At 44.6% G+C, this 22,286-nt stretch overlaps 2 protein-coding genes across 5 annotated transcripts in view; one reads left to right on the top strand and one right to left on the bottom strand.

Annotated features, from left to right (window-relative positions):
- Nucleotides 1-16,317, top strand: part of LOC130210264 (rho GTPase-activating protein 42) — a 58,335-nt gene extending 42,018 nt beyond the window's left edge. Inside the window, exons 5-25 of one of the 4 annotated variants that reach the window (XM_056440289.1) lie at nucleotides 74-175; nucleotides 379-489; nucleotides 1,668-1,772; nucleotides 2,602-2,731; nucleotides 3,096-3,196; nucleotides 3,956-4,065; nucleotides 5,130-5,186; nucleotides 6,797-6,875; nucleotides 7,171-7,210; nucleotides 7,499-7,561; nucleotides 7,741-7,815; nucleotides 8,482-8,566; nucleotides 8,755-8,813; nucleotides 9,799-9,904; nucleotides 10,117-10,276; nucleotides 10,605-10,755; nucleotides 10,937-11,338; nucleotides 11,639-11,798; nucleotides 13,897-13,959; nucleotides 14,057-14,136; nucleotides 14,960-16,317. In XM_056440289.1, coding sequence (XP_056296264.1) covers nucleotides 74-175; nucleotides 379-489; nucleotides 1,668-1,772; nucleotides 2,602-2,731; nucleotides 3,096-3,196; nucleotides 3,956-4,065; nucleotides 5,130-5,186; nucleotides 6,797-6,875; nucleotides 7,171-7,210; nucleotides 7,499-7,561; nucleotides 7,741-7,815; nucleotides 8,482-8,566; nucleotides 8,755-8,813; nucleotides 9,799-9,904; nucleotides 10,117-10,276; nucleotides 10,605-10,755; nucleotides 10,937-11,338; nucleotides 11,639-11,798; nucleotides 13,897-13,959; nucleotides 14,057-14,136; nucleotides 14,960-15,048 — 2,328 coding nt within the window. In that variant the 3' untranslated portion in view covers nucleotides 15,049-16,317. The remainder of the gene's footprint in view (nucleotides 1-73; nucleotides 176-378; nucleotides 490-1,667; nucleotides 1,773-2,601; nucleotides 2,732-3,095; nucleotides 3,197-3,955; nucleotides 4,066-5,129; nucleotides 5,187-6,796; nucleotides 6,876-7,170; nucleotides 7,211-7,498; nucleotides 7,562-7,740; nucleotides 7,816-8,481; nucleotides 8,567-8,754; nucleotides 8,814-9,798; nucleotides 9,905-10,116; nucleotides 10,277-10,604; nucleotides 10,756-10,936; nucleotides 11,339-11,638; nucleotides 11,799-13,896; nucleotides 13,960-14,056; nucleotides 14,137-14,959) is intronic. The other 3 variants (XM_056440290.1, XM_056440291.1, XM_056440292.1) reach the window with 3 other exon arrangements.
- On the bottom strand, nucleotides 15,384-21,805 carry pgr (progesterone receptor). The gene is made up of 8 exons (XM_056440297.1): nucleotides 20,633-21,805; nucleotides 20,176-20,285; nucleotides 19,214-19,330; nucleotides 18,663-18,968; nucleotides 18,228-18,372; nucleotides 17,987-18,117; nucleotides 17,472-17,629; nucleotides 15,384-17,329 (listed from the first exon to the last, which is right to left on the bottom strand). Exons 1-8 carry the CDS (start codon nucleotides 21,499-21,501, stop codon nucleotides 17,174-17,176), a joined length of 1,992 nt encoding a protein of 663 aa, XP_056296272.1. The 5' UTR covers nucleotides 21,502-21,805; the 3' UTR covers nucleotides 15,384-17,173.
- Nucleotides 21,806-22,286: the final 481 nt, after the last annotated feature.

Raw genomic sequence — 22,286 nt, forward strand, 5'->3', positions numbered from 1 at the left:
GGGCTGCATGACAATTTTATTTTATTTTTGCTGATGTTCATGCCTCTTCATGTGTCTTGTGGACCGTGTTTAGGAGGGGAAGAAGAAATTCGATAAGGAGACTGAGAAATACTACTCTACGCTTGAGAGACACCTCAGCTTATCATCCAAAAAGAAGGAGGCATATCTGCAGGAGGTAAACGGCTAAACGAATATTCCTGATCTCCAAACATGTCTTTGACTAATGTGGTTTTATGGCAGAGTGTCTCCCAAAAGAATAAAGCCATGGTTTGTGCCCAAAGTCTCCAGGTGGGGATTAGCGCTCTGGCCACACAGGGCTCTCTCATTTGGACCCGCCCCCTTTGTTGTGGCAATAACAGTTTGTTTTCTCATTCTCAGGCTGACACGCAGATTGATAAGGAGAGGCAACTCTTCTATGATGCATCCCTTGAGTATGTTTTCAAAATACAAGAAGTGCAAGAGAAGAAGAAATTTGAATTTGTTGAGCCGGTAAGAGAAGTATCCGTTTTGAATATTTTTGCGCTCAGTTAGTGCTGAATGCATATTGAAGATGCTGTATAACTAAATATGTAGTTTAAATTGAAATGGCACACGTGTGTGTGTCTGTGTGTGTGTGTGTGTGTGTGTGTGTGTGTGAGCTACACATTTGTCATTTTCATTCCAAATTCTCTAATAAAGTCAAATCCATTTGTGGAAGGTAGTGGGTAGAATTAGATCAAGTGGTTGTTGTCGAGTCAAACAAAACGGAGTGTGAGTGCAAATCAAAGCCTCCGCCTTCCAGATATGTGGAGTCAATTCTAACACCTTTAGCAGAGAAGTTACCAGCAAACATTACGTCCTCTTGGTGTTAAATGTCTGGAAATGTGAGATCGGAGCAAAGTGAAAATAAATGGACTTGTATTTGTTTACATCCGCTGGCAGCTCACCCAGAATCCGGGCCAGAAATGTAACTCTCCTGGCCCCAGGTAGTGGTGGGGAGACATGACACGACTCAACCTTGCCAATGATGAATCTGGGCCACTGTTGAGATGCTTCATCCTTGAACACTTGAGATACCCCGCCTCACACCTCATCCCACAAATGAGAATCAGTGCTTGTGTCTGAGGAGTTGTCCGAGAGCAGCTCCATGTCTGTAGGATTCTCCATGTTAGAGATGGGATCAGCCCCCCCCCCCCTGTTAGACAGAAAATCTGATCAATATCTGTCAGCCATAAAGAGCTTCAACTTTAAGAAATTGTCCTGTTAGTTATATTGGCATCATATGTATACGAGCCAGTGCGTCGAGATGAAAATATAACTTTTTTGGCAGATTTCCAAATGTTGCTAATATGTTTGATGAGAAATGAATGACTTTTTAACTGAGGGTGCAACGTGTATATTATAATTAGAGTTCTCCTCCAAAAGTGGAAATGCACACAGTGTGACATTTACAGAATTAAAGCGAGTTTTAGGCAACGGTATTATAATTAAATCATAAGTTTTGAAATGCAAATCACGACAGAACTCCCCATGTTGTAGAGACTGAATCGTAATTGTGTGATTATAGTGGTGGTGATCGTTTTGGGTGTTCCGGGTGGCGTGTTTTATGTCGCAACTCTTTTTTAAATGTTCTTAAATGTGCTTTATATGAACTCTCTCGATCACCTTTACATATCGTTCCTCTCCAGCTGCTGGCCTTTCTTCAGGGATTGTTTACGTTCTACCACGAAGGATACGAGCTGGCTCATGAATTTGATCCGTACAAACAACAGCTCCAGTTCAACCTACAGAACGTAAGTCTCACCATCTTGGGGGTTGCACACAAAAGCAACCAGTCACGTGGTCCGACTCTGCAGCTTATCACACCGCGATATAACAAGCAAGAGTTTTCACAAATGGATAGACGCCCAATTTAAACGGGATTCGGTGCTGCACTGAGGATCAATAGTTTCAGAGTGTTGTATTGCAAGCAGTTACTGCAAGCCATGTAATGGTCCTGTGTCAAAAAATAATAATAGAGGTAGAACTGGGTGTAACGCTACAGCTGCTGCCGTGCCCTCTCCTTTCCATCACCATGACCTCACCACTTGCAGCCTGAGGGCTCAAATTTCACTCTGACCCAAAATGTCAGTGCCGTTGCCCTGACAATTTCCACTCCCCTGACCCTCCCTCCATGTCCTCTGATGCAGAGGGCTCTAATAGGAGCTGGACAAGGTGAAGCTGTCTCAGCATCTGTCTAGCAGGGGATATAAGACGGCCTCACACTGACCTTTCTAAGTAAAGAAACATACAAAAAACGGTGTTCAGGGAGCGTTAACGAGTGAGTCCTGAATGCTCATCACCTCGTGTGTGTTCCTCCGAAATGAATCCAGTGTTTTTGAATTAGATGCTGCGTGTTGTACTTCCAAACAGTTTGCCGATGCGTTCGTTCCCTCAGGTGTCCTCACGCCGCTGCACAAATGTGAAGCATTTATCATCGGGTGACGTGTTTTGCTTTGTTGGTTTCAGTCTGCGCCTTGATGCAGGCAAAGTAAGGGTACTTGAGATGAGAAACTGCAGGGAAAGAAATGAAGTCGCACAAGACTTCCTCTGCTAATGCAATTACAATCCAATCCTGCGCAGGCCCGAAACAACTTTATGAGCACTAAGCAGGAAGTGGAGAAGCTGATGAAGAGGATACGGTCTGCAGATCAGGACTATAAACCCCCGGGCCAGTGGACGATGGAAGGCTTCCTGTACGTCCAGGAGAAACGTGAGTCTTTCTAGCCGGGCTGTCAGCCAGTCAGAGTCCCCCCACCCACCCCACCCCACCCCTTCAGACCTCACTTCTAAGTGCATGGTTTTACATCCATCACCATAAACATGTCTGGAGCTTTCCCAGGCCTCTGCAGAGGAGATCCTCTCGCACAGAGCTCATAATTCATCCTGTTTACCGATTCACCTTGATGTTGTCTCAAACACGAGGGGGGGGCCGAGATGCACCCAAATGGTAGATCACCACTGATAAACATTTGATTCATCACACATTAATTGCAAATTGATTTTCAGAAGTCTTTCCATAAGCCTGTGATTCAGAGAAAAATATTTTGTGTCAAGCACTTGTGTGTTTGTGTCAGGTCCCCTGGGATGCACCTGGATGCGTCACTACTGCACATACGACAAAGGCAGCAAGACCTTCAGCCTGAGCAACACTGAAAGTAAATCTGCTGCCAAACAGGTATTTTAGTTTGGGATTTTTGTTTCAGTTTAGTTGCACATGATCACCTGTGTGGGCGAAGCGAAGAACTCTCCCGTGGCTGATACGGACGCCTCGCCCCAGAGGGGAAAAGAGAAATCAGGATTCAATTCAATTCAGTTTATTTTATACAGCCCAATATCAGCTCATCAGCAGGGCCATGACAGGAGAAAGCTCACCAGGTAGGAGGCATCAGACCCGGCCAGGTCCAATGGACCCATGAGACGTGATGTCACAAAGACTCCGGGGAGGAAGCCGAGTTAACAATGTGTGATGGAGAGATGCAAATGCATCCATAAGTAGAGAGAGAAGAGGAGAGAGGTGCTCAGTGATGACAGCACAGAAAACAAGACTTATTAACTCAAAGGGTTCACAGATAACGAAATCCACAAAGAACAAGAAAGGGGACTGAAGGAATACAAATAACCTCATTACAGAGAGTGTGTGTTTTGTTTTGTACACCATCAACGAAACAGATTCGCTTAATTTTCAAGCATTTGTAGTCAAATATGAGTTAAACTTCTCGAGACTTCCTATAGATCAAATAATATAGTTCTAATGATGTAATTGTGGATTAGATTAACCACCCGTAACCACATTTAATTTGCATTTACGAATCGGATTGTCCTGCTGTTTTCAGATTTGCATGAAGGAAAGAATCGAAGAAGGGTGCTTTCAATTGTCCTTTTTTATATATGTTTTATTTGTATTTATTGATGTACGGTATGTTTATTTTTTTAGAACGGTCTTGTCCTTAACCAGCCGGAGATGTTCAAGCTCAAGTCCTGCATTCGGAGGAAAACTGACTCCATCGACAAGCGTTTCTGCTTTGATATCGAAGTGATGGAGAGGTCTGTGATTGCCTGGATCATACACGTGTTCCCAAAGAGTTCTCCACACTGGCATGGACTGAAAACATCCAGAAAACATAATAATCACCACCTCAGCATGCCGACGTTTGTCTTCCATCCCAACTTGGAACAGTGTGAACCGAACCAGCATGCTGCGGTGGTGTAAATAATGATGGCGTCGCTTTAGTAACGATATATTTTGAAGTTTGAGGGTAACTTTGGTATTTTTCACCCTTTCCCCTATTTTTTCATGTTTCTGTGTGCAACTGATTATTAGCGACAACAATGTCTGATAATGGTCCTGTAGTGGGTGTTCGTCACCCCCCTCCCTCCACACACACACACACACACACACACACACACACACACACACTCATACACACAAACAGACATGAAGACAGACTCTTCTCGCACTCATTATTCATATTTGTGAATAAATAATATTCAGTTTGAATAATATAAAACTGTTGGACAATCTCACTCTTAAAAAGAAAAAAAGTGGGTGTGAGTGGCATTACATTGTCTTATGATTTTAGAGTCTCCCCCCCCCCCCCATCTGAAGTGTCAATCAAGTGGTCTCTTGATACTCTTGTTTCCTTGTGTTTCTTACCCTTGTGTTCCACTGGTTGTATTTCTCTGTCGGGTACTTTCCATAGCGTTACACATTCCGAGCCTCTCGGTGTCAAAAACAAGCACTTGACGTAACGTTACATGCCCTCTCGGCTCAGCAGCGTTCACCCTCAGTGCCAATTTATAAAAACGTTGGTCACTTACACACAAAACATGGGATATTTTGGTTGAAAAATACCAAAGTGTTTGCATATCAGTCTATCAAAGCAAAAGTCACTCCATGTTTTTAAACAACTTTTCAATTAACCTAGATTATCATGAGAGTGCAGGTTTGATTAACATCTTCAAGGACTCTCTGTGTACCAGATGTTTTCAGCTCTGTTTGTCTCCTGCATGTCCCTCAAGTCCCCTCCCACCCAGGCTCTTGTTTGTTGTGAGTCCACAACATGGATATTTAACCAGTCCGTCTTTTCTCTGTGTTCATGTCAATGTAGAAATGACATCTATCGTGGAACTCTTTTCAGGCCGCTTCCGTTTTTCTATAAAGTCCGGTATGTGAACTGACCAGTGCTGCCCTCTCGGGGCAGTTGCATGTGCTGCATGTGCGCTGCTAATTGTGTCACCCGCTCGATCTCTAATCCAAACCCTCTAATGGAATGCTGTCGTCGTCTTGGCGCTTCACACAATCTGTTGGTCAATATGGGCTTAAGGACACAGACATATTCTGAAATGATTTCTACTTGCCTGCAATTACTCAAATAACACATTGATTTACATCCTCCTGAGAATCAATCGATCATTTCGGAAGTTTGAAATCTTCAAGCGCTGTGAAATCATTCATAACATATTTGGATTTACTGCGGTACTCTGGGAATGGGATACGGGTTTGGCCAAAGATCAAACACCTTCAGGGGCATTCTGATGAACGGTGGCCGGAGTGATCAAGTTACGAGGGCTTGGAATGAGCTCTTTATTGAAACTTGTGCTCCAGGATATAGAGCCAGCTCGTCGCCATGCGTTACTGTTGCAGCGGGCGCCAGCGGCAGCGCTCACCCTTGGCGTGTTGCTGCTGAGCATGGACAATAACTGCAGTTTATTCGCAGGACAACTCATTTATCATAAACGTGCGATGGCCCCAAGGTGCTTGTTCCAACCACAAGGACAATGTGAGCCAAGCGCCAGTCGGCTTCAACCTCATCCATTTATCCTTATTATAATAAACATGCTGTTACACCTATAGCCCCGCTCCTCACAAACTCCTCTTTAAGGGGTTGGTTCACGCACATTACTAAAGGGGTATTTGGCCATGAGAATGGTTTCATTTGATTTGCACAGATTTACGCAGTGAATAGAATTTAATTTGAGGTGCTCATGGCAATGAAAACAAAGTGTAATTAAATAAATATACCAGCAATGTGTCTCTCTAGAAAGAGTGTTTCACAAAAATTACTGTCAGCAGTTTTCAGAGGGACTTCAACAGAAAATACTTCCAAAAAAAAGTGGTAACACGAGGGGAAGGGGGGGATCAAGGTGACACTGTTGAATCTTTGAAATGTTTTCAGTATTATGAGCATCATAAACATAAATCCATCCACCGTATTCAAGGGTAGACGCATTAATGTCTGAGAAAGATGTCTCAAACGTGGCGAACAGAATGCAAAACTCTCTGCGCCGCTCGAGGTTCTCTTATCACTGAAAACGTGGTGAAGATTCCCTGTTAATCGCGACACACGCCACGTGACACACGGCTCCATGCTCGTACTAACTATCACTACCGGGTGGGCTTTTTTTTTCTTTGCCAGTGTCCTCAGATAATGTGTCCAGCGCTGTGTATCGACTGCAGGTAATGCTCAGTTTTCAAGCTCCGTATCAATGAGTGAGGCGAGGAAGAAAACCTGAGGTGTTATATGCATGTTGGGTGCCAAAGAAAATCAAAACCAATCACTTTAATCTGAAACACATGTAGCGTTTACAACTGGGAGTGGAATGCGAAGCACCAAGCCGAGCGAGGGCCCGGTTTGAAGTCAAGCATTTGCACATGAGTTATTTTAGTCGCACTTGTCCTTTTATAGTGGTCAGAGCCAATGTAAACAAGGTCTGTCCAGGGGCCCCGAGGCAATGAGATCAGACTGAGAGCAACTTTTCTCTGAAATCTTTTCAGGCATGGCGTTATGACACTTCAGGCACTCTCTGAGCCCAACAGAAGATTGTGGCTGGAGGCCATGGATGGCAAGGAGCCGGTGAGGAACTCTGCCCGATTGTCTTTGAAGTATTAATTGTGAGGCAGGCTGCTGCTCTTAGACAGGAAGTCCAGTACCCAACAATACCCAAGCGGACTTATTTGACACTAGCACCCTTGTCTGGAGGGTTCAGGTGATGTCCTTTGTGGAGAAACCATGACCTCACTGTCCACTTGTACTAATAGGACAGCCCGCTGAACAGATCTCGGGGGGGGGAAACTGAATTCCGTTCTTTCTGGGAATACATTTTAACCAGAGGGCTCGTTAAAAGAATGATTCTGTGAACTTTCTCTAGATTTACAACCTGCCAGCGATATTACACAAAAAGGAAGAAAGTAAGTGTGTTTCATTTTGATTTAATATGTATATGTCATTCCAATCTCTTTTCATCATTGAAATGTGTAAATTTAGCTTCCCAAGACGTTGAATAAATCTCCCCAGCCTGCACATATCAAACGCATGCATTCATAAACACAATAACTTGACACAGCGGCGCCTTTCATCATAAGGGCTGTGCATTATGACCCAGAGCCCAAGAGGGGAGATATTGTTACTCATGCACGATGCCTGCTTTACGCAGCCGGTAATTGACGCGTCAAACTTATTCTCATGTTGTATCACAGCATTTCTTAATGAGGCGGGCTTTAACTTCGTCAGGAAATGCATCGACCTGGTGGAGACTAGAGGTGAGGCATTTACATCTCCCAGCTTTCATCTCTCACCTGAGTGCAGCCTGGCTGTGATTATGAATATCAATGTGCTTCGTTCATTCGTGGACATGGCAACACGTGGCATTTGTACATTCTTAACGAAACAGAAACATCTTTGTTCCAACCCTTTCCATTTCTCTCTCATTGTCACGCAGGCATAAATACAATGGGACTGTACCGGATTGGAGGAGTCAACTCCAAAGTACAGAAGCTGATGACCACAGTCTTTTGTAAGTAACCGTAAAATCAGAAAATAATGTGATTACACAGCTCAGCATTGTATAAATGTCTAATTAGCCCTGTATTTAAAGGAACTTTTAAAAAAATGTTGAGGCCTTTTTCATGAGAGTATTTCTTAGTGTAGTATATACAGTATTAAATGGCATTCTCACGTGTCATGTAGCAAAACTAGAATAAGTAGACAATTCTGATTGACCATGTATGTGTATCTGTAGCTTGTGAAGCTTTAGTGGATGAACAGCTCGTCTCTTTGTGTCCACCATCTTAAGTTGAATGGAGCTTTAGCAAACACAACGTGAGCCTGCAGCTTGAGGAAAGAGGTCCTCCTTGTGGCGAGACAGCGCAACAGCAACCCCCTCCCATATTACTATGTCATTACTTTATTAGATGATACAGGCTAATCCTGTTTGCATGTACATTTGAACATTTGAACAGAACATGTCTGAGAGATTTATTAAATTCCTCCTCAGACTTGATCTCCATCTCTGGGAAATGCCACACATTGTAAGTGTGCATTCATTTTAGATTCTCCTCTCCACATAGGAAGACAGAGGGTGGTATTAATGCTCTGCCAGGCAGCCTGTCGGGCCGTGTCTGGTTGTATTGGTAATGTACAGCTTACGCACTGTGGTCAAAGTAAAATGTGTTTCCAATAGCATCCAGGGCACCTGTGGATATGGACCTGGATCCAGAGACGTGGGACAACAAAACTATTACCAGCGGCCTAAAGAATTACCTCAGGTCAGCTCGCCCCGGTGGCTGCTCGTCCTCAGCTTTCAGGAATCATCATCTCCATAATACCTCTGTGAAAGTTACCCGGTGTTAGTCGTGCATTGTGCGCTGCCAGTCACTCACAAAGAGAGGTGGCTGCATTCAAAAGACCCGTATCCCGCAGGAAGTAAGTGCCAACTGTTCTCTTTATTCACCAGGTGTCTCTCTGAGCCTATAATGACCTTCAAGCTCCACAAAGATTTCATCTTGGCTGTCAGTAAGTTAAGCAAATTACTATGATGGCTGCAGTTAGTTATGACAGCAGACATAATTCACCATTTATTGTTATATGAATATACCAATCTGGTGGTCAAACTTAGGACCTCTCCTCTGTTTGCTGTGGGATGTTTGATCAATAATGGGTTAATTGTGTCTGTGCCATTCGGTAGTGCATATGGATTAGAAGGTTATGTGTGCTTTCATTTATTTAGATCCGATTTAATTAGTCTGACATATTGTGAATTTGTATCCACCCTTTTTCAAGGGGAACTGAGTTTAAATTGCATGTCAAATGTAATATCTAGAATGAGATGCTGTGTGGTTGCACCAGCCAGACAGCGGGGAAATGAAATGAGTAGAGATTAGACCAATTTAAAAAGTGTCCGTCTCTGAAAATGGCTCCATGCCATGTGCATTACAAAGCTCTCTTAAACTGGCTTAATCTCTACACCTCTGTGAATATAGCGTCTCAAGTTTAATGTGAATCTGCAGATCTAAATTTGACATTTTTCTGTTTTCACCACAATTTCAAGTGGTCTATTTACATACACGTGTAATTCAAGTTGCTCGAATCTAATGTTAAAGTGTCTGTATAGCTGTATTCATATTACATATTACATGACAAAATAGTAAATACAATACAATATTATATCCCTCTGATCAGACTCACCGTAATAAAACATATTACCATTCTAAAAGTCAATGATTGTCAGGTTATTGTCTTTTTCTGGTGTTGGTACATGAGCCACTTTACATTACATGTCATTTGGCTGACGCTTTTATCCAAAGCGACTTACAATCCTGTTACATTCATACATCGTAGACGCAGCTACACGGAGCAATTCAGGGTTAAGTGTCTTGCTCAAGGACACATCGACTAGGGCGGGGATTGAACCTCCAACCCCCTGATTGAACGACGGACCTGCTACCCAATGACCCATAGTCGCCTCGTGATCATTTGATATCCTCGTGTCGTTCCTCAGAGTCTGATGACCAGAACTACCGGGTGTGTGCCGTCCATGCTTTGGTTCACAAGCTGCCCGAGAGGAACAAGGACATGCTGGAGCTGCTTATAAAGCACCTCGTCACGTACGTGTTCCCGTCGTGGATCGGTTACACTGCAGCCTTTAAAAAGAAAAAAAGAGACGATAAAAATCGCTGAAACGGATTAAATAGTCTTCACAGTTTGCTCATGCATTTGTCGGTGTTTCTAATACTGTCGGCCGCTGGTAAAGAATGAACGCGTCTCCGCTTGGTGAAGAGACAGGACAGCATCTCACCCCCATGTCCTCCACCTGCAGAGTTTCCACACAAAGCTCCTCCAACCTGATGACGGTGTCCAACCTGGGTGTCATCTTTGGGCCCACCCTGATGCGCTCACAAGAGGAAACCGTGGCCGCCATGATGAACATCAAGTTTCAGAACATAGTGATGGAGATACTCATCCAGAACTTCAGCAAGGTAAGTTGGGTTTGCCGTTTCCATTTTTCAACATGTATGGTGGTAAACCCTGTTGTGTGCTTTCTTTCTTTATGTTGGAGTAAAACACACTGAGCCTGACACTGCATGCAGGTGGGCAATGTGGATAGTTTATTGTATCACGGTGCAGTAAATGCAAATTGCATTATTGTTAAACCGATGATCCGTTACATTTTCTGGAAATTAAATGGAGAAATGTCATCCAGCTCAATACTGGACAGCGAGAGTCGTAACATGTTTGGAACAAAGCTCAAACACAATGTGAATACCAACAGTGTTTCATAATCAGTGCTCCTCTCTGGACCTCCAGATCTTCCACCAACCTCCGGACCCCAACATGCCCCTGCCTCAGCCCCAGAGCCAACCCGGCTCTCGCAGGAGCCGGGCCATCTGTCTGTCCCCGGGGCCCAGGAAGCCCCGCAGCCTCTACACCCCGACCCTGTGCCTGGCCGATGCAGAGAGTGAGTCCCAACGCGGTGATTAGCGCCGTGCGCCATCACACCTCAGTTTGACCAAACCCTGTCGGAGACCTTTAATAATCTCTCTGATGTCTGCAACACTGTCTCTCCACGTTCTGAAGGCTTAACCTCAGACGAGCTGGTGCAGCCGGTTTTAATTAGGGCCTTGTATGCCTCCTCTCTGGCCCCTGCATAGGTGACACTTTGAGCAGCAGTCCAAGCAGCACCCCCACGGGCAGCATGGAGTCTTTGTCCTCGCACTCCTCAGAGCAGAATGGCTCCTCCAAATCCGCCTGCTCTGCTCAGGTCAAGGACAAGTCGCTGCTGGACCTCCGCCGAACGGCGTCGCAGCTCTCGATTGGCCCCAGGAGCGGCGTGTGTGTCAGCAGCCCGGAGTCCAGCTCCAGGGAGGACGCGGGCCCTACAGACGGGGGGTCGGAGGACGCTCTCAGCCTGTCCTCAGTGAGAACAGCGCCCTGGCTGTCTCCCGCCCCCAAAAAAGCCCCGCACTGCCGCATGGACCTCAGGCCAGCGCTGCTGAACCGCTCCGCTGGCCCCTCCCTGAAATCACTGCATATTTCTGAAGGTAGGAGGATCGTCACGTCGAGCCGGTCGTTGCTTTTGTTTCCTGCGCAGTAATGAAGCGGAGAGGAACTTCATGAATCTGTCCTCTTCGGGACAGAATTCCTTATATTTTGTAGTTATTCCAGCAGGACTTCCGACTGACAGCACTCCCTTGACTTTAGCACAATTCAAACAGCCGTGGTCAAATGTGATTTGAAGGACTTGTTCTGTCAGATGGTGCAGAGTGCGAGCGGTTTCGGTGCCACTTGAATGTCTTTGTGTCATTTAGCAGGAGACGTATAACTCGCATGTCTCCCTCAAGGCCACCGGAGCTGCTCTGGATCCGTCCAAAGTCTGTCAACGCTGGAGCCCAGCGAGAGTCTGAAGCCCTCGGAGCACCCAGACCTTCCTCCCAAACGAGAGCTCCGCCGCTGCAGAGCAGACGCCTCCGTCAGCAACGGCAACCAACGGCCCGGCTCAGTGTAATGGCTTCTGAAACGCTCGTCATTTTGCTTATTTGAACTCTTAATGCCGTCCGTGAAATGATGTCTTGTAGACATTTCATTCATTGTTTATTACGCGCCTAAAAAACAGTGCTGAAAATATCAGTTGAATAATTGATGAGCCAATCATCAGAGTTATCGGCAAATCTTCAATTTATTTATTTTCAATACAATCAAACCAAATAAAAATCACAAAAGAGATAAATAAATATCTCAGTGCAGGAAGAGACAAACAGCCAACTAGGCTTATTTGAAGCCTCCACCTATATAATATTTAACATTTTACAAAATTACAAACATAAAATGAAAAATGCATAAGATGGACAACAAAAGAAAGAAGAATAATCTCATTATATCGATTCTGTGTGTGCATGTGTGTGTGTGTGTGCATGTGAAAGTAAGCATGGCTTGGGTTTGTTCACATTGGAGTTTCCCCCGGTGTGTGGCGGTTCCTCACCGTGGTGATGCTCCGTGTCCCCATGAGTGAAACCGCTAAACATTTTGATATTACAGCTAAAACAAGAAAGACATGAACACTAATCCATAAAAAACTCTTGCAAAACAGCAATGAGACTTTTTCTGAGACCATTTTTTAAACATTTTATAGAAGGACATGTCTTTGTTGGGTGGGAAAAGTCATTCCATAATTTGGTTCCCCGAAATCTAATAGGAAATGTACCTCTACTAGTTAGCACTTTGGGAGGATGAAGATGTTAAGATTGACGAGCTGAGTAAGAATGAATCTGTGGACTGACTTTGAAGAAAGTCTTGAAATGATCAGGAATAGTTCCTTCACCTAAAAGTATCTTATACAGGAAAATGCAAGTTAAAGAAATGTTAATGTCATAAATAGTAAGAATCTGTAGTTATTGAAATAAAGGAGCAGCTGAGATGTGAGACATGTGGGATCATGTTGCAATCCTAACAAAACGATTCTGGAGGACCAGCATTTTTCTCAGAAGTAGGAAAAGTACTTGCCCAAACTATGTTGCAGTATGAAAGATAAGGATACATTAAACTAATAAAGAATAAAGAGACAGTTTGCAGAGACGAGATGTTTATCCCTCCTTATGATTCCAACTGATTTGTTTATTTTCCTACGAACACAGAGGGTTTGGATTCGCTGCTTTTCTTTGGTTGTGTATCATTATACATCGAGTAGACATCGGGTTTTGGACTGTTAGTCTGAGAAAACATAATGGGGCACGTGTCAATATTTTCTGTCATTTCATAGACAACATGATTCATTGATTATTCTACAGATCAATTGATGATGATAATGCTAATTATGAAAGTAATTGTTGGTTGCTGTCCTCTGATGCCTCTTGTGGATATACAGTTCATATCAGAGCAATGTGTCTGTGTGCAGTTTACTGTTCCTCAACTAAATAACCGCAGGTCCATAAAGCTCGAGGACAGCAGTGCAGCCGCATTGCTCTTCGCCCCTCCCCCCTGAGTCATCAGCCTCCTCCTCCTCCTGTTTATGAGCAATGAGAGTTCTCTGAGATCAGATGAGTGTGCGTTGGGAGATTTATGCCTCTTCCTCTCTGGTGGGAGAGCCGGCTCTAATCACGCTCCACCCGCTCCTGGGTTGACGTGACCCAGCAGCGCTCTGCGCGCCTCCTCTCGAGACTAATGGGTTGTTTGACTTGTCCTGTGTGAGAAGCCAGTCACACAGTCACTCAAGTAGTTTCCTTGCTCAGCACCCGCCCAGCTCGCCCCGGCCGCTGACGTCCCCTTGACTCCGAGGTGTGCGTGAGGGTCAAGTGCAGCCTTGTTATGTGGTTTAAACTCGATTCTCTCCACGCTGGAGGAAGGAAACCTCCCGTAATGTGTTGTTACGCATTTCACCTCAATCTAAAACAATGAGGATTGCCGGCCGGGAGCGAGTGGACAGACTTGTTTTTGTTTCTCTCCCTGACCGTTGCATTTTATAAATAATGATTTATCAAAATAGAAAACTCTTTTACTGACTCTGTCCATGTGATCACGGGGTATTTTTGCCCCTTGACCAAGCCTGCTGTTTATTTGACCTCTAATACGATCAAGTGGTCTAAACTTCCCCGTGTGGTTTCAGGGTCTCTGCCAGAGCGCTGCTTTTTGAACACGCCTCTTCATCGCAGTCTGTTCCAGTCGGCCGGTACTGTAGACATGACGCCATCCACAGCACATTCCCCCTCTTCGATCCCTCTCTCATTGCTTCAACCGTGGCCCGTTTTCTTCTTTTGTTGGCACAGGGATGCCAAGGCGATGTATTCCTGCGAGGCCGAGCACAGCCACGAGCTCAGCTTCCCACAGGGGGCGCACTTCTCCAACGGTAAGCGGCGCCAGCGCACACTGTAAAACACGATGTGGTTGGGATCAAAGTGGCTGCAGAAGCCTCCTCCTGCAGACTGAGCTGAGTCGTGGACAGTGGACACAACAGCGTATGCTGAGTCCTGGCAGCACACAGAGGCACACAGCATTTGTTGCTGTGCTCTTGGCGTGACGCCCCCATATGCATTGCTGACGTATAAACGGCCCCGAGATTTTTTTAGTTTTTATGGCTTCTTGCCGTTTCCAGCAGGAGATGACTTGGCCCTCAACCAGCGCAGGCAGGTCACTGTAACCTAGTGATGGAAGGCGCCAGTGCCTGTTCCCTGTTAACACAGGCAGCAGCGCCAAAACATCAACAAACGCTCCCCCCCACTTAACAGCGAGCAGCACTTTTAGTACTTTTATTGCTCCCGCCATCACGGGGCAGTTTTCTCCACATTCTTATTCAGCATCTATTTCTGCCAGATTGTTTCAGCAGATACATTTTAAAGCTATTCTTCCCCCATCTGAGCTATGATTAACTTTGCCATTTTTAAAGGCTCATACTGTATGTGTGTGACGAGGCGAGGCAGATCTTCTTCCATGCTCGCTGAACCACTCCGGAGGGTCTGAACGCAAAGAGCAGGCTGACCCGGAGTCTTTTCAATCAGCTTTCCATGTTTATTTTGTACGCCTAATAGCATCTTTTTCCTTTTTTTTATGCCACGATTCACTAAGTCTTGGAAATAATGGATCTAAATACCAGCTCAGTGGTTCTTATCAGATCAAGAGTCTACTTGTGGCTTCTCTTCTATTTGAGTATGTCCTCTCTTTTTGTCCCGTAGTCTACCCCTCTGTTGAACCCGGCTGGCTCCAAGCAACATACGAGGGGAAAACCGGTTTAATCCCTGAGAATTATGTCATCTTCCTCTAACAAGCTGGTAAACATTGCATCGTTTTCATGGTATCCATGAAGAAAAAGAAGAAAACAGACGATACACGATGTGGCTGATTGTTGTAATGTTTCTATTATTGCTGGTAACTGATGTTTCTGCATAGTCTCACCAGGTATCAAGCAGTGCAGTCATTGCTTTGACAGCTCTATAAATCCCAAATAATGTACCTCCCTTTCTGTAAGGACTTCAATCGTGAAATGTTAAATGAATCTGCAGAGATTCACAAATTGTCAGGTGAAAATATATTACTCGTCGACCACACTGATGTTTTAAATCCCAGTATTCGCCTCCAGAATCAAGAAATGATCACAACTAATTTCACAAGTTTTATTCTCAGAAATATATTATCTTTTAACATTCTCATTATATCGACATAACACTTTCCTTTCATCAAAGGAAATCCAGTTTCACAAAAATCCTCTATCAGCTGTAATTGAAACAAAATGGGATTTTTTGAACCGTGACACTGATCTAATCTATGAGAATCTAATGAAGAGAAGCAGAATGGGTTTGCACCTTAACGTCCATGTTTGTGATCGTTGTCCATCCACTGAACCGGCTCACGTTCCTGTGAGCTACACAGTACTGCACTGGACAGTAGTGCTCATGACTTCTTCTGTACTTGTTAATCCAAAATATTTACTTTGTTTAACTGTTTATTACTTTAAATTATCACAGCAAATATATGCCGTGCCAAATATTTTTACAATTTCTTTTTTTTGTTTTTTTGTTATAATCTCATGAATGCTTTCTGGAGGTTAAGTTTAATGTCCCTTGTGGTACTGTACTCACTGGTACACTGGCACCAGATTATATAGTGGTCACGATATCATTTTATATTTCTTTTTTAAATTTCTGCCACAACATTTCCAAGGTACAATGGTCACGATTATTGAAAAGAAGGTAACTTCAGTGGTACTATTTCAGGAAAAAAGGAACCGTTTTTAAATATAGAGACTGATCAACAACACACACGCTATGCAGTAATTACAAACTGAGAATGTACTCCAAATGTCAGGATCATGATGTTCTTTTGTACTTACATTTTTAAGAGTGCGAGGCGACCTGAGCATATATGCTGGAGTAATACTCCCTTACAGTCTGAATTTGGAGGGGAAGTGATATTCATATCCTAAATATGTAACATTTTGGTATTTTAAATATATATTGCTTGTTTCCTTGCAATCATCTACTGTATTTTGACGGTGCATAAACATGTCTTTAAATAAACGGCGTGATTCATTCGACCTGTGGTCCAAATTCTTTGTCCCAGTTGGCGAGTTTCACTGCAGCTAGAAGTTTAAAATGTAAAGCAGGAAGTGAGAATATATTGTGAGGGCGTGAACTGTCTCTGCTTTTGGTTGGTCTATTTTGTTTTTTAAAGCTAAGATTAGACTGAGAGATGATGCAGTTTAACATCTTAATAACACGTTTCTAATACTTCCACCAGGGAAGTTATATATTTATCACATTTATTTGTGTCGTGTGTACAGCTCAAAAACATGTGTACGGGTTTTAGTTGTAATTCATTTTGATTTCGAGGAGAAAGAGATTATTTGTTTGGACTGATCCAGACATTTTATTGTGAAATGGGGCCTTTTTATGAACTTCTGTACTCACTTGAAATCTCACCTTCTGAAATTAAAAAAAATTAAGATTTGCTTGTTTTTAATCAAATATGTAACTGATTGTGTAATTTAATTAGTCGCAGGTTTCAGTGTCTCCTGAATAAATGGTTGGTGAGAATGCTTTTTTGTTCAGCTTCAGTACAAAAATAGAAATTAGTGATTCTCAACTTTCATCAGCTAGTGTGTACCATCTATACCCGAGCTGTAGGATGGAAACGCTTGGATACACCAGACTTAAACAGAGGAGATTTATTGATTGGTGCTTCTAACTTTATAATATTCAAGATAGCTCTGTCCTGAAGAACACATTTTTAAAGGACGACATTCTGTTTAACCCTTAAAAACCATTACAGGAAATTGGGGAGAGTATAAATGACTGACTGCAATAGACGAAGGCTATAAAGAATCCAGTAATTGTGGGGGAAATAATTCACAAGAAGTCTCCGCCGGTTTCTGACGTGTGCGCTGGGCTTCATCACTTGGTGTGGAACACCAGGGGCCTCACCATGCCAGCCAGGACCTTGGGAAGCTGGGAGGCAATGACCTCTGACATCATCTCTGGAAACTCAACCCTCATGGCGTCTGCCTGGATGAAGGTGGTCAGACAGAACAAGTTGACCTTTTTCACAATCTGTCAAGAGAGAAGCAAAAACAACAACAAACGTTTATCTTGGCACTCGTTAAAGTCGCGGTTAGATTAAGACGTGAGTCAGTGCTGCTGTGCTCAGATGTGTGTGTGTCGGGGAGGGGGGGGGGGGGGGGAGGGGGCGCACATCGTGCATGACGTCCATCAGTTTGGTGAGGTGGAAGAATCGCTGTGAGCTCGCCACCAAGCCCTTCTCCCTGACGTGGATGGCCTTGGTCAGCTCCCGGATGTAGTTTTGTCTCATGTCTTCAAATGCGGCCTGACTTTTGAGTCCCTCCAAAGGCACTGAAAACAGAGAAGACACTTATCGGTGAAAAGGTTTTCATTCTTTTTTTAATACACTTTTAAAATGTAGACAAAAGCTCAACAAACGCGATGTAAATGCAGCAGTCAACAAAGGCCGTTTTTTGAAATCACAGCTGCTAAAAACAATGATTTTATCCGTCGTAAAACGGACTTGATAGCAGCTGCTACATAAATCTGGTTGCGGTCTGGCCCGCCGTGTGAAACACTCCCTTTTATTGTGTACAATCTTCAAAGCTCCGACTGTCTCTATTCGCAACAGCTATGGTGGGCGGTTAATTCAAATGACAAGGTTTGGCATAAAAGTGAGTCATCTGGATGAAGGCTTCTGGCTTTCACCTGTGTTAAGTAAAATGATGGCTTTCATGCAGAGAAATTCCTCACGGGTCACTTGGAGATTTGAAAACTCTTGGGGGATGAACTGTATTGCCAGGCAGAGGTCGTAAATCGGAGATCTCCTCATTTGCTCCCTGACAGAAAAGAAGAAAAAATAACACAAAATGCCTCTTCATCCCAAACCACCGCTTTGTGAGTAACAAGCTTAACTCTTGTAACTGCCCGTGTGGTGACGGTGACTTACTGACTGAGAATAAGATCAGGAGCAAAGTACAAATATTCACTGGTGACGTTCTGAAAGGAGCGCCAGCCAAGAGAGAACACCATCAGGTTCATCCACGAGTACTGGATGAGGGTCATCTGATCAGTGATGTGAAGATTACGAAACCCTAAGGAAGAAAAGAGAATGTATCTTTATTTATTTAGAGTCCGTGTATATTATGTCATAGTAGATACAACCTGTCATGACATCATTGCTTTACCAGAACTGTGTTTTAGTTTTTTTCTATCATTTCCTGTTCCAAACAAAATGCTTCCTACATGGAATCACCTCTCTCTGAATCAACGAGTACGGCCTTCTAACTATGGCCGGCGCTTAAGGCTGAGACCTTCGGCGAGTACTGCCGGTGAGTCGCCATGACGACAGCTGTGCTGACCCTGAGCTGCGGAGCGCCGTTACCTGGCAGGGACTTGGACCACTTGACGATCCACAGCAGCTGCTTCTCACACAGCCGGTTGAGGCTGTTGAGCAGAATGTGCGGCCCCTCGGACTGGCTGCTGTCGTAGCCGGAGTACACCGTCTCCGGTTCGATGTTTTCCAGGATGTTGAGGATCTGTTGGGAGAGTTGCACCTCACGGATGCCCGGTACGCAAGACATGGAGGTCAAGGCCTGGTTGTCGCCAGACATGGCCAAGTGAGACTGGAACATCAGGGACGGGTCGAAACCCAAGGCCTTCAAGGCCCCGAAACGCTTCAGCTTCCTGCCTGTGACATGAGTGCAAGGCTCGGTTAAATCGGATGATAACGAATCGCACAGCTTTTCTTTTTTTTCTCCATCTATGCCAAGTCGATAACAAATGTGAGAAAGGATCATGTTTAAATACAACTTGATGCTAATTGCGAAAGAGCCGGTGTTGCATAACCAACCGGTTTAACTTCTGCATGTGTGTGTGTGTGTGCATTGGCTGCATGTCGGCGTGCAAAAGGCAATCCGACCGAGGGGTTACTACCTCCGAGCATCATTCCCGCTTGGTAGCACTTTCGGAGGCGGCAGGCGGGGCAATTCTTCCGCCGAATTTTGTCCACAATGCAGTCATTCCGCCCAGCGCAGAGGTAGCTGTGATGGCCTGTGGATCGGAAACAGAGGACGAGACAAACGCACCTCATTTTAACGAGGGCTTAATTCTCAATTATACATCGCGGAGGAGGCGCGTAACAAGAGCGGTGTTGAAGGGCTCTCGATTGATGAACGGGGCATCGGCACCGAGGCAGCGCTCTGATGAGAGATCTGAAGAGGGAAATTCAATAAAAGTCAGGCTGCGAGGACACAGTGACACGGCCGTGGTGAGACATCGTGACTCTTCTCTATCTGCGAGATAACGAGAAAAACAAGTCCGATCTGAAGAACACAGTGAACGCTGGTTCATGTGATACTGTTGCTAATGACCTTTATTAACTGCCATAGAAGGTCAGTCACATGTAATGTGGTAACTCCTCTGATGCAGCCTTTACTGTAGACGTGTGATAGTGGACATTAGAGATTAATATTATTTATTTTGTATTCCTTTTTATCTTTTAGTTTACTAAATTATACTGTACACATGCAATAACAGACTCAGATATGCGTAACAGAAAAGAAACACTGTCCCGCAGTGTAGATTGGAGTAAGGCAAAAAATAAAAGGGCCTGGCTAATAAAACTGGAATGTTTGATCGCTGGCCAGATGTTAAAAGGCAACTGAAAATAATTAAATGTGTTCTGGAAAGAAAGCAGTTAAACTATCTTCTGCTAATGTGTTTATTCCCTTTCATTATAATCCCAATACGGTACACATGTTGCTGAGACAATCGTACAACTAGAACAGAACAGAAAACTTTGAATGTGAGCTTGAAATGTTTAGTAGTTCAAACAACATTACCTTAAATGATTTAATAGATGGAACATAACATTTCCATGAGCTTTCTTCTCTCACCTTCCACTGCTCTCTTGAAGAAGACTTTGCAGCTCCCGCAGGTTAAAACTCCGTAGTGGCAACCAGACGCCTCATCGCCACAGATCACACACAGCCTCTGAGGTGGCATGCTGGGACATAAACATAAACATAAACATCAACATATATGTTGGTAAAGTCATGAAGCTACATTCATACTAAACTGCATTCATTTAGACTCCAGAATATATATTGCAGAACATCCTGATCTCAAACCTTCATTTAAACTTATTGATATGTAGATTTACTGTAACAGTCATACACCAAGTACATATACGACAAAAACACTACAATACTAATACAGTAATACTTGACTTGTTATGGGAGAATTTAAAGCTTATAAAACTGATACCAGACTGATATTAAGTATAGCAGCGTGGGTCACCCGTGGGTGATCTGTGTTGATGGAACATCACATGTACATTCATGGAGTAGTTACCCGGGGAAGGCGGAGTAAGGGGACGGGTTCCTGTGCGTCAGGGCCGGAGTCTGGAACCCTTCGAAGCTGCCGTGCGCGAACAGCTCCTCGGTCCCCCCCGCGGACTGGCACCAGTACTGAGGCTCGGCCGGAGACGTCTGCGTCTGCCAGCGCGGGGCTTCGCTCTTGTACGCCGTCAGCTGCTGGCCTGTGTTCGTGTCGGCGTCAAAACCGACGACAGCCTTCCCGGACAGGCAGCTCCTGGAGTCGGTCCTCACCTGGCTGAGCGCCGGGAGCTGCTCCACCTGGTTCAGCTCGAGCAAGAAGTTCGGAGATCCCGCCGCAGCCGGCGTGAAGCCGGTCGACTCCCCGTCGGTCAGCACCAGCTTCCGGTCGGTGTCGCAGCAGGTGTCGATGGCCGGCATCGCTGACGACGGGTCGAAGTTGGGACACGGGGTGTCCATAATCACAGAGGGCTCCTTTTCGTCTTTGATGAACTTAAACGCTCCGGTGGCCGAGGAGAGGCTTAAACTTTCGGACCTGGCCACGTTCGTCCTCTGAACTTTTGCAAAATCCTCCCACGACACAGCGTCACACTTCAGATACTCGGCGCCGCGGTCGTAGAACTGTTTTACGGCGGGTGAAGAAGCATCGAGCACTGCGCAGTCTTTGAAAACCGCGCCGTCGCCGCTCGAATTAAAGCCGTGGAACAGTGCGCCGACGTTTCCAAAATTACGCGCGGCGGAGGACATGCGAGTCAGAGGCTGTGACTCGTTTGGTAGTTTATCATTCATGAAGCTAGCTTCAATCAAGTCACTTACTCTCTTGTCGGTGGAGTCGGCGAGCGAGGTGCTGATGGCGCTCATCCTTCCGCTTGTTTTGTTTTCCATTGTGTGCGCAACAGAGACTGGAGTGCGCCCCGGAGGCTGGACGCGGCCGGATAAACAGTGGCTGCTCGGAGTCTTTCCGGTAAGCCTCCTCCCGGCCGAGAGAAAAGTTGTGACTACGTCTCTCGTTCACATGTCCGGGACAGAGAAGACAAGTTATAGTTTTAGCCTGCGTGTTTATGGCGAGGTTTAAAAAGTGCGCGGTTAGGAACTCTTTCAGAAGATACACTTGGCATGTTGAAGTAAATGACAAGTTGTTCTGATGGTTGGCTTCATGTTTCAGCGCAGACTGGCTGCTCTATTCCACTTTCACAGACTTCCAATAGCCGTCCTCATTCAGACCACACGACCAATCCTCCGAAGGATGCCAAGGGGAAGAATCAGTGCGCAGCCCCTCCACAGATGTATGAAGGGGCAGCAGACCGACAGTAACATAGGCAGCCAATGAGGAGAGGGCGTCACTCCAATGCCTATAGGGCCGCAGTCTCCACCCTACTGCTCATGATGGAGACACATGACCACAGTGAGAAAGTATTGGAGACGAGTTTCCTCTTGAAAGATAACACCACAATTATTTCACAAAGTTAATAATCATTTCAACACTCAGTCATTCTATACCAGCCCTGCTCAGGGTCAAGACTCATATGTTGTCATTATTAGTATGTATATATAGATATATTTATATATATAATATATATATATTTACATATATACATACACAATATATATAAATAAATAAATATTATATATGTATTACATTACATTACATGTCATTTAGCAGACGCTTT

This window comes from Pseudoliparis swirei, chromosome 20 (assembly GCF_029220125.1).
Source record: "Pseudoliparis swirei isolate HS2019 ecotype Mariana Trench chromosome 20, NWPU_hadal_v1, whole genome shotgun sequence".
In the NCBI taxonomy this organism is placed as follows: Eukaryota; Metazoa; Chordata; class Actinopteri; order Perciformes; family Liparidae; genus Pseudoliparis; species Pseudoliparis swirei.

What these genes read in the sequence shown, in the direction of transcription:
- pgr (XM_056440297.1), bottom strand. Translation starts at nt 21,501, where the DNA reads ATGGAAAACAAAACAAGCGGAAGGATGAGCGCCATCAGCACCTCGCTC. An exon ending in CCTTACTCCGCCTTCCCCGG is followed by an intron (nt 20,286 to 20,632) that starts GTAACTACTCCA and finishes TTTATGTCCCAG; the next exon opens with CATGCCACCTCAGAGGCTGT. An exon ending in AGCGGGAATGATGCTCGGAG is followed by an intron (nt 18,969 to 19,213) that starts GTAGTAACCCCT and finishes CTCATGTCACAG; the next exon opens with GCAGGAAGCTGAAGCGTTTC.